The 14744-nt window shown below is 38.0% G+C and overlaps 2 protein-coding genes across 5 annotated transcripts in view; both read left to right on the forward strand.

Annotated features, from left to right (window-relative positions):
* Positions 1–4538: 4538 nt before the first annotated feature.
* On the forward strand, positions 4539–12092 carry clk2b (CDC-like kinase 2b). Of its 4 annotated transcripts, none has more exons than XR_008645928.2 (12): positions 4545–4765; positions 6155–6245; positions 6458–6524; positions 6623–6739; positions 6939–7105; positions 7225–7319; positions 9319–9448; positions 10024–10106; positions 10351–10430; positions 10520–10610; positions 10850–11067; positions 12012–12092. XR_008645928.2 is itself a non-coding variant. In XM_055211666.2 (11 exons), the coding sequence occupies exons 1-11, from the start codon at positions 4697–4699 to the stop codon at positions 11003–11005; spliced, it is 1146 nt and encodes a 381-aa protein (XP_055067641.2). In that variant the 5' UTR covers positions 4546–4696; the 3' UTR covers positions 11006–11915. The 4 variants fall into 4 exon arrangements, 2 of the variants coding, with proteins under 2 accessions (XP_055067642.2, XP_055067641.2); XR_008645929.2 differs by lacking the exon at positions 12012–12092 and adding an exon at positions 11460–11915; XM_055211666.2 differs by lacking the exon at positions 12012–12092 and having other exon boundaries at positions 4546–4765; positions 10850–11915.
* Positions 12093–13770: 1678 nt separating this feature from the next.
* The window catches only part of cyp11c1 (cytochrome P450, family 11, subfamily C, polypeptide 1), an 11748-nt gene continuing 10774 nt past the window's right edge, over positions 13771–14744 (forward strand). Inside the window, exon 1 of the mRNA XM_073872657.1 lies at positions 13771–14744. This exon is cut by the window's right edge and continues 909 nt beyond it. The gene's annotated coding sequence lies outside the window, so the exon portion shown is untranslated.

A 14744-nucleotide genomic window follows, 5' to 3' on the forward strand; every position in this document is an offset into this window, starting at 1 on the left:
TTTTGATGTAAGATTGTCTAAGGATGAAGTTAATAATAAAGTCTTTTATTATTTCTCATGTCACTTTGATGAATATTTTCATTTGAATATTAATGAAACAAAAAGTGTTTTTGTAATTGTAGTTTGATGATTGAGGTAGATATCAGAGATGGAAATAACTTTATCAAACGTACTTGACTGTGATGTCTGCTCCATGAGTTAATTTTCCTGAACTATAACTCTGTGGGGTTATCAAAATGTGGGTCGGGTCACACAGTTAGATCAGGTGAGTCGCACAAAGTCACTTGGTTGTTGTAGAGAATGACACAAAAACAGTTTTTTCCTATTAATGACATTTGATTAGCATATTTGGGGATTTCAATTAAACTTACATTTAATTCATACAATGACAATGAAAATTGAAAATGTTTTATATGAAGATGTAATCTGTTTTAGTTGTTGGGTAAATACAATAAAACCACACTGGCAACTACACCATATGACTAATTAATATCTTGCACAATGGGTGGTTTCCTGGACAGGGATTAGCTTAAACCAGGACTAGGCCTTAGTTTAATTAGGAAATATAACTAGCAGACAGATAGTAGATTTCCATTGTTGAATTAATGTGACAGCATGAATGTGTTTTGGTCATTAACATGTTTTAATGTTCAACAGTTAGCGGAGACTCTTAACATGTTTGTCTATGCAGAAATTGCATTTTAATCTTCTTCAGTAACTCAATAGTAAATTATTCTTCATAACTGAACTTCTCTAATTAATCGTTTATATGTTTATAAATGATTATCAAGACACTATCTTTTTTTGTATAATTCTTAGTTTGCTTTTGTTAAAAAAAAATGAAATTATTTTATAATATCTTGTATTATTATTTTTTAAATGACGAAACCACTGGAAATTTCATTTAACCTGAGTTGTAGGCTATATGTGTGACGGATTTTACATTCTTGTTTACATTTTTAAATATTATACCACAGGGCTGTTTAATTCTTTATTCTGATTGGTTGAGAAATGTTCCACAGGTATGCATTATTTTTAATAACCGCACACCTGACCTGTAAAATGTCTTCAAATAACCATCGGAGCTGTGGTAACCGTGGTATGTAAGGAATAATTGACGACGGGCCGTTGAATTATAAGAAAATAATGCACATCTAAGGTGGTAATGCGGAGTTACGCGCGTGTTGTGCATTATTATTTTCTAATAATTCAAAGGACCGGAGTACCACAGTTACCACAGACATTGCTTTGGTGGTTATTTGAAGACATTTGACAGGTCAGGTGTTTGCGGTTTACAGAAAATAATCAACACTAATGGAACATTTCTCAGCCAATCAGAATCAAGCATTCAACAGACCTGCGGTATAATAGTGGAATAATTGATAATTGGTCCATTAAATTATTTGATTTTTTTTTTTAATTCAACCGCCCGACGTCAATTGCTCCTTACGTAGCTAATAATCATTTTGGTCATTTTAATGTTTGGCTACTTTTTAAGGATCATTTTCATTTGTTGCGTCGTGCACGCGCTTTGATGCGTCACAACGGGAGAAAGGACGAGTGCGCGACGCGCTCCCCGACGGAAGCACTGTAGTGCGCGAGCATTTCTCAGCGGTGAGCACGCGGCGGTTCATCAGTAAACTTAAACTCATCATCAGCTTTAATGCTAAAGCGGTAAATATGCGAATATTTCTGACACTTCTGTTACTTATATAAAACCTGACAAAAATTTCAACCCCAGCAAATAAACAAAACACCGACGTGACACAATGTTTTGTTTGATAGCTGGACATTCAGGCTTTGCGAAAAAATACCTCGAACAAATTATATCACTTGAATAGTTTTAAATATAATTAAGTTATTTAAAGAAAATGATGGAATTAACAAATAAAATGACAGCATAGGATTTTAGGACGAGATTGAAGTATTGACATCTCTAAAGATAACAATTTTCTTAAAGGGACACCATGAAACTTTTGGCCACTAGGGGGTGCTAGACACGTATTTTTCACTTCTAGCGCCCCTAGAGCCCACAAGCGCCGCAGCACTGTCGCAAAGGAAAGGAACTGGCCAACCTTAAAACTAAACTAAAAACTAAACATTTAAAATGCTAAACGATCAACATTTTGAGACAACAGGGAGAAACGCAGTCATGTTACAACTTTCTGATGAGGAACTCGTCGTGGCAGAAGCCATTTCTCAATCTGAAGGTTGCAGCCTCCGGATGTCGTATTTCTAATACGTCATCAAGACTGTCTTATTTCACAATATTAACAATTACAAAGTTGACTATTATACCTAGTTAATCGTAAATTGTTGCAGTATGCTTATGACTTGCGAATGTAATGCTCAGTTTACCTTAATAACCCAGGCTTGATGACGTGTGCAGCCTCCATATTTGACCTCCGGAGGCTGCAGCCTTCCAATTCAGAAACGACCAGACGTATTTCCTTGCCTTTTTCCAAACAAATATTGTTGCATCCTCTCTCTCTCCCTCGCCACCAGGCTTTTCCGCAATGGCGCTCGTTATTCCTCTTTTTTGTGTGAAAATCGTTCCAAATCCAAGTAAACCGATGCGTTTAGGTCTGCCGCTTTGTAATACGTCACGCGAGTGACAGCAGAACGCAGCAAATGAGGAAGAGAGAAGAGAGAAACGCTCGGATCTGATTGGTGAATGAATAGGGTTTGGTTTTACACTGTGAGCAAGTTTGAGTGCTATAGCATCCTGGATTGCAATGTAAATATCATAGACACAGTAAAAAGAAAGGTAAATACGTGAACACAGCATCTGAATACAGGGAACTATATGCAATATAATCGCCGTAATTTATAAAGAACATCGCATTTATGTATGAATCAACAGTTTATATAAAAAATTGCCTTAAAGGTGAATCGAACCCGGGTCGCCCGTGTCATAGGTCCGTGATACTAAAGACTGTGCCACAGAGTCACATAATAGAAACTGCTCTCTACACTCCTTAAGTAAGCCTCCAGCAAAATTCACGTTAAAAATAAATTGTGTGGAGGAAGTGACGTATGCCGTAAAGCAGTCGAATTTTGTAGTTTTTTTTGTGCTCTGGTTACTACCACAAACCCTAAGTTTTAAAATACGAGTAAAAGTGATACAGACCCCGTCAGGCTATGGTAGACATGTCATTCAACCTATTTAAAGTCGATGTAACGTTACTATCACAAGGGTCTTGAAAATGTATTATGAAGGTTGAAAAATTACATGGTGTCACTTTAAGTTTTGTCATCCACCAGGTTTTTATTTCCACCATTAAACATGGGTTAAACACACCATCAAACCTATTCTGATCTATTACATTAATGATAAAGTAATCACTGTACACTGTTTAGGTTATGATTTTCATCTCATCAGGGCTGCAAAACTCCAGGAATATTCAAGGCTGGAAACTTGCCATGGGAATAAACTGGGAATTTGAAAAAAATGCTGCCTATAACATTGTATTTGACGATGTAGTAAAAAAAACCCTGCAGCATAATTTTGCTTAAAACAACAAGATTTAAAGGAACAGTATGTACGAAATTTATATAAATTAAACATAAAATGGCCCTGATATGTCACTACACATTAAGAAATCATTTTCATTTCAAGTACTTATATCACTGACAACAGTGGTCCAGGCAGGATATTGTCATTTAAAAAGTGGAGTTGCAGCCCTCAACTGATGTTTATGTTGTCATGTTGTGTATTGGCCACCAGTTGTGTGATTGCAGTACCAGTTTTATCCACAAGTTTCCTACATACTGTTCCTTTAATGCAGTTTCAGTTGAACCCCCCCCCCCCCCCCCCACCCGCACATTCTTCAGTCACATCTGAAGAAAATGTCCATCTTTATTCATGTAAATTACATCAATTTTATAAATCAATAGCTTAATGAGCGTAAGTATCAGGATTCTTTAAAATCTGTATTACCTTTCATGCCTGTCTGCTTTTTATTTATGTTGGTATATGCTATAGTTTATATAAATTTCAAATTATTTCCAAAATATTTCCATTGTGTTTCCAATTTGAAATATTTTCACAATTCCCCAGATTAAGTTTCCATATGGAAAGTTTCCATCCCTTTGCAACCCTACTTTTAACACACTGACTTTTACTTGACATGTGTAAGCTCATATTAGTGACTGGAGACGTCTTAATGTTTTGTCAGAAAGAGTTGACATTAGTTCATAAGTTTGAACATCATCACATGCAGATTAATTTCTGAATATCACTTTCATTCATTCATCTACACACACTGACAGATTCTTCTGATCTTCTTCTTAGCTGTTACTGCTGGTTATTATTTGACTTTACAGTTCTGTCACAAACACTCACCATTTACAACGGGTTAAGGACACAAGTTTGTGTGTGTATACGTGAATGTTTGTTTGTTTGTTTTTAGGGTTAATGATGTTTGTGTGTTAGTTTGTTTGTTTGTTTTTAGGGTAATGACGTGTGTGTGTGTGTGTGTGTGTGTGTGTGTGTGTGTGTGTGTGTGTAATGAAATCTCCGTCTTGGCTCTTCAGACGTTTTGATGGGTGTCTCATTGGTGTTTCAGGACGTTCCCAAGGGGCTCGTGAGGAGGGTTTATAATTAGCTTGGGTCTAATCTCTCTCCCTCTCTCTTTCACACTCACTCACTCACACTTTCTCTCTCTGCAGTTAATGTGAGTGTTTTACTGTAGTAATGATGGGTAAAACTGAGTTACACTCTGTGTTTAAGAACATACTGGATTGTTTCTGCCTCTGTCTGTCTGTAAGTACTTCACTGTATCTGTCTGTCTATAAGTACTTCACTCTGTCTGTCTGTCTGTCTGTCTGTCTGTCTGTCTGTCTGTCTGTCTGTCTGTCTGTCTGTCTGTCTATAAGTACTTCACTCTGTCTGTCTGTCTGTCTGTCTGTCTGTCTGTCTGTCTGTCTGTCTGTCTGTCTGTCTGTCTATAAGTACTTCACTCTGTCTGCCTGTCTGTCTGTCTGTAAGTACTTCACTGTATCTGTCTGTCTGTCTGTCTGTCTGTCTGTCTGTCTGTCTGTAAGTACTTCACTGTATCTGTCTGTCTATAAGTACTTCACTGTATCTGTCTGTCTGTCTGTAAGTACTTCACTGTATCTGTCTGTCTATAAGTACTTCACTCTGTCTGTCTGTCTGTCTGTCTATAAGTACTTCACTCTGTCTGTCTGTCTGTCTGTAAGTACTTCACTGTATCTGTCTGTCTGTCTGTCTGTCTGTCTGTCTGTCTGTCTGTCTGTCTGTAAGTACTTCACTCTGTCTATCTGTCTGTCTGCCTGTCTGTCTGTCTGTCTGTCTGTAAGTACTTCACTCTGTCTGTCTGTCTGTCTGTCTGTAAGTACTTCACTCTGTCTGTCTGTCTGTAAGTACTTCACTCTGTCTGTCTGTCTGTAAGTACTTCACTCTGTCTGTCTGTCTGTCTGTAAGTACTTCACTCTGTCTATCTTTCTGTAAGTACTTCACTCTGTCTGTCTGTCTGTCTGTCTGTCTGTCTGTCTGTCTGTAAGTACTTCACTCTGTCTTTCTGTCTGTAAGTACTTCACGCTGTCTGTCTATCTGTTTGTAAGTACTTCACTCTGTCTGTCTGTCTGTCTGTCTGTCTGTCTGTCTGTAAGTACTTCACTCTGTCTGTCTGTCTGTCTGTAAGTACTTCACACTGTCTGTCTATCTGTCTGTAAGTATTTCACTCTTTCTGTCTGTCTGTCTGTCTGTAAGTACTTCATGCTGTCTGTCTGTCTGTCTGTCTGTACTTCACGCTGTCTGTCTGTCTGTCTGTCTGTCTGACTGTCTGACTGTAAGTACTTCACTGTGTGTGTCTGCCTGTAAGTACTTCACGCTGTCTGTCTGTTGGTACTTCACTGTGTAGCTTTACTTTGTCTACAGACTTGTTTTCAGTAAACATTCTGTAAGTGTAATAAAGCAATGTTAATTTAATGACATACAATAAAATGAAAAGCTCTTGAGGGATTTACAGAAGCTCTAGTGAAGAACAGACTAGATGAGAGCTGTAGATGTTAGTACCGGAGATGTTAGTACTAGTACGGGCCATTTAATTATAAGAAAATAATGCACACACCCAAGGTGGTAATGCCTTACACCGCAGGTGTGCATTATAATTTGTGTTTGTCTGTTTAGAGATGTAACAGTCGTGTGAGGTCGTGGGCTGTTAAAGACGATGAGGAGAGTCATCTGATATATCGGCCGGGTGATGTGCTGCTGGACAGATGTGTGTCTCTCTGCATACTGTACTACACAATATACATACTACACACTATACTGTACTACACACTATACATACTACACATTATAAATAATACACACTGTACTGGACATACTACACACTATACTGTACTACACACTATGTGTGCTTCACACTATGTGTACTACACTTCTTTACCCTGCAGAGATTTAGGATGCTTTCTCTGTTTTTGTGTTCAGATGAGATTTTGGAAACACTTGGAGAGGGAACGTTTGGGAAAGTGGTGGAGTGTATAGACCATCAGAGGTTAATCTAACACACAGACACACGCTTTTATTGGTATTCGTATGTTTATTTGTGATGGTCTCAGGTGTTTGTTTGTGTTCTTATGCTGTGTGTTGTAGGGGAGGATCTCACATCGCTCTGAAGATCATTAAGAATGTGGAGAAATACAGAGAAGCTGCTCGTCTGGAGATCAATGTTCTGGAGAAGATCAAACGGAAAGATCCCGATCATAAAACGTATGTGTCAGTGTTAGTGAAGTTTGTTTTTATATTATTATGACTAGTGTGCTTCAGATTTACATCCTGACACATTGACACGTGTGTTATGTCTTCTTTCTATTGAAATACATAAGTGACCCTGTAGTTTTCTAGAATATAGTCCTGTAGTCATCACAGCATGCTCAAGATCATTGTTGTGTGTCTGTTTGTCTGTCAGTCTGTGTGTGCAGATGTTCGACTGGTTCGACTATCACGGCCACACGTGCATCAGTTTTGAGTTGCTGGCCGTCAGCACGTTTGACTTCATGAAGCAGAATCATTACGAGCCGTACACCATCAGTCAGGTCAGACACATGGCCTATCAGATCTGCATCGCCGTCAACTGTGAGCACACGTGTGTCTTTACTGCAGCGTCGCATGATTTCATCAATACTGTGTCTGTCTGCGTCCCCTGCTGTGATCACATGTGGCGTGATTATCTTTTGGTTGTTTTGTTTTTTTAGTTCTTCACAACAACAAGCTGACGCACACGGACCTCAAACCTGAGAACATCTTGTTCGTGGATCCTGAATACACGGTTACATATAACTTAAAGAAGGTCAGATGATTGCAGTTTATTGGTCAGCTGCCTACCTGGTCATTGCTGTTGAAAAAATAGACTTTCTTTCAGACAAACACATTTGGGGCCCTATTTTAACGATCTGAAATGCAAGTGCGAAGCGCAAGTGACTTTGTGGGCGGATCTTGGGCGCTGTTGCTATTTTCCCGGCGGGAGAAATAACTCTTGCGCCAGGTGCAAATCAATAAGGTGTTGGTCTGAAGTAGGTTCATTATTCATAGGTGTGGTTTGGGCGTAACGTCAATTAAATCAGAATGTCATCCAACATTCCCTTTAAATGCAAGGGCACAAGTTCCATTGCGGGTTGCTATTATTATGACGGATTTACCAGGCGCACACCTGGAGCGGTTCACAGCCGAGACGACTGACATTCTTGTAAGAGCAGTCAAAGACAGAGAAGTTGTTTTGTAAGGGGATGGAAGAAACCCGCCTAAATCAGCGTCGGTTAAACAGGCGTGAGAGGAAATAGACACAATTGTCTCATCAGCTGGCATCCCCATCGTTGTGCCAAGCGCTACAATGATGTCAGGAGACGGTGGAATCCCAAGCTTGCCAGCATAAATCAGGCACGCCATGTAACGGGAGGTGGATCTGCCTCTACTCAGGACCTGACGCCAGCAGAGGACATCGCTGCGTCCACCCTCACCGCTGAAAACCAAGAAACGCAAGCAGTCCAACCCCAAAGTACACTTACAAATCAAGTTCATATACATTAAGGTTTCTTATGAAAACATTTAAATTATTATTTACATAAAATAAACATAATACAGCCACACAACAAACTTAATATTTTAATCTTTATTTGCATGATAATTTTTTAATGCAGCCACAGAATCAATAAAAACTATACACAATGATTTCCCTTATCTCATGTGTTAATATTTTTTATTGTAACAATTTATGATTTGCAAAAATAACTGTTGCATCTGTGTAGATTAGATAAGCAATGCGCGTTGTGCACGCTATACATTATGGTCAAGCATGCGCCCTTAAAATAGCATAATGAACTACGCGCAACGCGCCACTGACTTTAGACTAGTTTTTTTTGGTCAGTGGTGCAATTGTTTTTTGAAACTGCAAAATAGCATCAGGGATGGTTTGCGCCGGAACATGCCTCCTTTTTTGCGCTGCACCGCCCAGGGAGCGCAAGTTCATTCCCTAGATTGCTGACGTGCGTCTGTGGAGGGAAAAGCCCGCTGTGTGCCGGTGCAAAATATGAATGATACATGCGTCACTGACAAAGTCAATTGCGCTGGGTGCAAGATAGGGCCCTTGGAGTTATATTAAATCATATCCTGACTCTTCCCAGCTCTCTAATGCCATTAAATACTGGCTGTGAATGTCAACATATCTGGATCAAAAATGGTAGCATGCCGGTTTTACTGTGGTTTGTTGGTTGTCGTGTCTCTCGTGATTAGTCGTCATATGTGTCGTGAGGAAGTACGCAGTCAGTCACAAGACACACAAGAACCAGTGAGCATCTTACAAACCAACATGATGCCGGTGTGCTGCCATTTTACATCTAGATGCATTCATTAATTTTGAAACGTGATGTATTGATATCTAAATACAGGAATTCTTTCCTCTCATTTCGCTTCAGAAGACATCTTTAATAATAAATCACCTGCAGTCAAAATATCTTTTTTGAGGATGGATGGACTTTGAAAATCAGCCATTATTCAATGACATTACAAAGCTGGAAGGATATTATTTAAATGTGTCCTGCCAAAGAAAGGAAGTTATCTACACCTATAGGATGGCATTAAGGCCAGTCAATTTTGGCCTAATTTTCATATTTCTATAACAATTAGCATTTAGACGTTTTGCCAACTACTTCAAACACATTTGTAATGTTGCAGTCATGTTCTCACATTCAGTGTAGTCAATCTGTCTGAAGTGTTTGACTTAACATAATATTGTGCTCATACTTACCCACAACAATATAAGCGTATGAGAAACTCATTTGTGTGTGTTTCAGAAGAGAGATGAGCGATGTGTCAGGAACACTGATGTGAGGGTGGTGGATTTTGGCAGTGCCACGTTTGACCACGAGCATCACAGCACTGTTGTTTCCACCCGACATTACAGAGCACCAGAGGTCATTTTGGGTAAGAGAAGATCTGTGTGTGTGTGTTTATTTATACAGGTTTAGTTGATAAATAAATATAACAAATATTTACTACACAAATATAATATAGTCAATGTGTGCATACTGGAAATCTGGAATGCATATTGAAGAAAAGTGCAGTGTGTAACCTGGTTAAAAATGCGATGTGTGATATGATAATGCTTTAATTTTGTAACATAAAAATATTAAATTATTAATGTTTTTCCTTAAAATTTCCAAAAATGTATAAGCAACTTTTCTCATTTATTCTTTGTCTCAGCAGTGTTTCTTTGATCTGTATCAACCCTAAACTTTTTGAAGTATTAAAATCATTTAGTTATTTCAAACCCCTCTGATATCCACATTTACAATATTTCTGTATATTTTTCAGTCCTTCTGTAAGTGAAGTGAAAAGCTCATAAATGTTGTTTTATATTGTCTGATGTCAGCAGGTTTGTTTGAGACTTTAGATGTTGTGCATAGAAAATATTTTCATATTGAAAACCAACATTTATATGAGATGCAGTTTGTCTTCTCTTGCTGTGTGTGTGTGTGTGTGTGCGTGTGTGTGTGCAGAGCTGGGCTGGAGTCAGCCGTGTGATGTCTGGAGTATCGGCTGTATTCTGTTTGAATACTACAGTGGATATCCACTCTTTCAGGTGTGTCTCTTATCTGTTCTGTTCTCCTGTCACTCTCAGGATTATGTGCTGATGATGAGGATGATGATGATGATGATGATGATGATGATGTGACTGTGTCTCTTGCAGGACAACTGTTAGCTGCATAATTCTGTAGTTAATGATTAATTAGTTGCAGTATAATATAATACAATCTGTTTATGTTTCACCCATGTGTGTGTGTGTGTGTGTGTACGTGTGTGTGTGCGCGCGTGTGTGTGTTTAGACTCATGATAACAGAGAGCATCTGGCAATGATGGAGAGAGTACACGGACCAATTCCTTCTAGAATGATTCAGAAAACAAGGTCAGTAAACACTCTGAACATTGATTGATTGATTTGAGTGATTGATTGATTGATGTCAGTGTAAGTTTGATCTTGACCTTTGACCTCAGGATGCAGAAATACTTTAATAGAGGTCGATTACACTGGAGTGATGATACATCAGCTGCACGTTATGTGAGAGAAAACTGCAGACCCCTCAGAGTGAGTACACACACACACACACACACACACACACACACACACACACACACACACACACACACACACACACACACACACACACACACACACACACACACACACACACTAACACGCACACTCACATACACACGAAACAACAGAGTCTGTCTCACTTCTGTGTCTCTCTTTCTTTCTGTCTCTGTGTGTGTGTGTGTGTGTGTGTGTGTGTGTGTGTGTGTGTGTGTGTGTGTGTTTGTCAGAGGTGTGTGTTGTGTGATTCAGAAGATCATCATCAGTTCTTTGATTTATTGGAGGGTTTCTTTGAATATGAACCGGAGCGTCGTCTGTCTCTCTCTGCTGCACTACATCATAAGTTCTTCAGACCCTTCAGCAGTTACAGATATATGAGCTGTTGACCTCTGAACTCAAGCATCTGAACTGAACCTCATAAATGTTTGACAATCAGTCAAAGGTGGAGGTGAATTAATGAAGATTTGATTTTCTGATGATTGTTGAATTCAACTGGCTTACATGCGCCATTATTTAACGCCGTCTTAAATCATTTTGTGCTTGAAATGGCTGCAATTGTTGCTGATAGCAGAGGCCAGCGTTTATGCCAGCGTTTATCGGTCAAACCAATATCCGATAATGGGAAAATGCTTAAATATCAGGGAAAATATTGAGAAACAGATATATCGATCGATCTCTAGTTTCAGTTTATTCGTAATGTCAGAGGAACAGATTATTCAAAAATATTGCTTGCCAAGTCATGTTATTTTTTATTTGCTAGAGGAAATAAAAGAGGAGTCACTGTCACACAATAACAGGTGTTTAAAACATCTTGTAAACCTTCATCTTTTTGTCCTCCAGTTCTCTTCAGTGTCCTTTTGGCTTTGTTAGCTGTGATGTCTGTGGTGCTGAACTCAAGCTCATCAGGTGTTTGTAGATCACCTGCACCTCATCAGCTCGGCTTATTTGTAACCCTGAACTAATTTGCGCTGCTCTTAGTAGATTGTGTTGATCATTATGAAAATAAGCTGTTGTGCCTGCGTTATTAAGTTTGCACTTTTTTTACTAAATAACCTGCAGATATTACCACTCCCATCAGTGCTTTTTTGGAGTTGTGCTCTTGTGCTAATTTGCCCGATTTAGTAAATCTGGCCCCAGGGTGTTTTAACCCAGCAGAACTCCGTTTATTTTATTATTGTATATTTGAGTTGTTTCTAGAATTTTAAATATTGCACATGTCACATTATTGTATGAGTTTTGTATGAAATGAATAAAGTTGTAACTACTGTAAATGTTTTGTAGAATAAAATATGCTTTGTCACGTACTGTAAAGTGAATATTTGTGTGTGTGTGTGTGTGTGTGTGTGTGTTTGTGTGTGTGTGTGTTTGTGTGTGTGTGTGTGTCTATAACAGGAGTACTTTGTAAGGTTACTGTTTATAACTCAGCCCCTGCACAACAACACTCCACTGTAGATCCACAACACTCACCTCCAGGTTAGTGCCATCAGATTATGTGTGTGTATGTGTGTGTGTGTGGGGGGGGTTTGATCGTTTTATCAGTTAAAACGCATCTTTGAGCATTATAACACCATAGATATTAAAGGTTTACCTGTGACAGTAATTTCTTTGTTTAAAACAGCTTGAATGTATCTCTACACCATTGCTTCAGTATACATGGATCTATGAATATGCAAATTAGTCCCACCTCCACTTATTTGCACCACCTCAGCCATAGATATATATGTAAATAGATGCTACAGCAGTTTAGACACATAACTGCTAAGTTCGCTGCAGATACTCACAACACAAACAAATACAAAAATGCATTGCAAAATCTCACAACACAAACAAATACAGAAACGCACTGCAGACAGAATAAACGACAACGAAAGTGTTTCAGGGGGGTCACAAAAGTCATGCACCGGTCTGGGAAATTTCTAAAAAAAACTGAAGCAAAACTAATTCAATTAATTTTAAACTCTGTGTATGTTTTGATCATCGTTCTGAATCTGATCTCTAACTAAATTCCTTTTACAAAAATGTAATTATTTCAAAATTTTAAAGAAACCTACTCATAATTATAAAAAGAGAACAAGTGAAGATAGGATGAAACTTTTTCCTGGAAGGCATTTTATAAAACTTTTGTAAAAATCACACAAAATGCTGGCTGGCAACTTTTAAAAAAAGTCTGGTGGGGAATGGGTTAAATATATAAACATACGATATATCAAATGAAAGAACAGACTCTCTGCTTTCAAACAAAAAACCTGTTTCATCCTATTATTTGTTCTTTCATCACCTCTCAAATATGGCTTTTTTTTTCATTTTTGAGCAAAAACCTGAAATATTTGCATTTTTGTGAATGACTTTTGATAGAAATCAGATTCAGAGCGATCCTCAAAACATACACAGAGTTTGAACTGTTTGCCCTTAGGGAATACTTCCAGGTTTTATAAGTTGGGTAAGAGTACAAATTGAAAAAATGATGGGGAAAGAGTTGAAGACTGTCTAACCCTCCTGGACTATAATGCTCGGTTAACTGAAATAAATGATGAAGTATGCAGCCAAATGCGACCTCCGGAGGATGCAGCCTTCCATTTAAAAAAACGGCTGTTTTCAGTTCACTTATCATTCATCCGTGGAGTTTGCATAAAGCTGACACTTTTTATCTGAACGTAAACTCCACAGAAGAATGATAATCCGAAGGCTGCAGCCTCCTGAGGTCGCATTTGCAGGCTGCATACTTCATCAATTTCATTTATTTCAGAATATTAACAATTATAAACTTGACTATTATTCTTAGTTAATTGTAAATTGTTGTAATATGCTTATGACTTGTGAATGTAATGCTCAGTTAACTTAAATAAATCAGGCTTGATGACGTATGCCCCCTCCAGATTGAGAAATGGCCCTAACCATTTCCCAGACCGGTGCATCACTTTTTGCAATCCCCGGAAACACTTCTGTTGTCATTTGTTCTGCTTTGTTTAGTTTTTCTCTATTAGTTTGTGTTGTTAGGATTTGCAATATATTTTTGTATTTGTTTGTGTTGTGAGTATCTGCAGTGCATGTGTTGTCAAACTGATGAAGATGTTTTCTTGATTTGATGTTTTTTCTATTTGCATGTGTCTCCTTTCTTTGTAGTGGCCCCTGTCGGCCACAGTAATTTTTACTTAACTACAGTTCTATGAAGAAAATACTCAGTAATGTTCAAGGGTTAAATTTTGATTTTGTCACTTTGGTGGGGACATAAATAATTTCATTATATTAACCTTAGGTGTCATATTTATTAAGATTACACATGTCAATAACAACAAATATATAGAGTAGGCCTATTTTATTTTTTTTGATGCCAGTAAAAATTCTGACTGGGCAAGTGAAATACTGAACCATCAGATTTTGCTCCCAGTCTGCGCCAGCAGAAAATAATATAACACACATTATATTTATTGTGCACCCATCACAAAAAAAAACGTAACTACTGTATGTAGTTAAATTATGCATTATGTGAAACAATGTGTCCCATATTTTGTGCATAAAACTGTTAATATAAGAATGCTTTCTTCCTCACTCACTTACTGTACCAGTAGTCTGCCTGCATAATCATTCACGTCACGTCTTCTTCAGGCCTATAGTTCAGGCTGAGCTTTGGCGATAAGCGAAAACAGCCTACATCACACATTTAGCGAGTAAAGACAAAACCAATCATAAAGTGATATAGGTTAGGGGTGTATGACTAAAGAAAGGCAAATCCAATCATATTAGCGATGTGAGTTAAAGAGGCGGTACTCATTGCAGAGATGGAGATCTGTTGACCATTTTTGTACAACAAATAGGGCTATTTATACAGAACGCCATTGTAAAAGAGTTTTAATCTCGTTTAGTGATTGATTCCTGAATGAATTCATGTTAAATAAAATAAGTAATAAGTAAAAAACACAAGAAACTAATGGATGTCAGTTGTTATAAATAAATGAAGACCAATTGTTTGGTTGAAATTATTGCTAGTGACATTCAGTGTTCCCTGAATATTGGTAGGGAGCTGTATGGTAGGGACGTGTCCTAGAGTCCCTACCCAAATCGGTGCCTGGCAATGATATTGAGTGATAAATGCTTTGTTAAAAACATCACATATAACATATAAAC

Source organism: Misgurnus anguillicaudatus, chromosome 10 (assembly GCF_027580225.2).
Source record: "Misgurnus anguillicaudatus chromosome 10, ASM2758022v2, whole genome shotgun sequence".
NCBI classification, from domain to species: domain Eukaryota; kingdom Metazoa; phylum Chordata; class Actinopteri; order Cypriniformes; family Cobitidae; genus Misgurnus; species Misgurnus anguillicaudatus.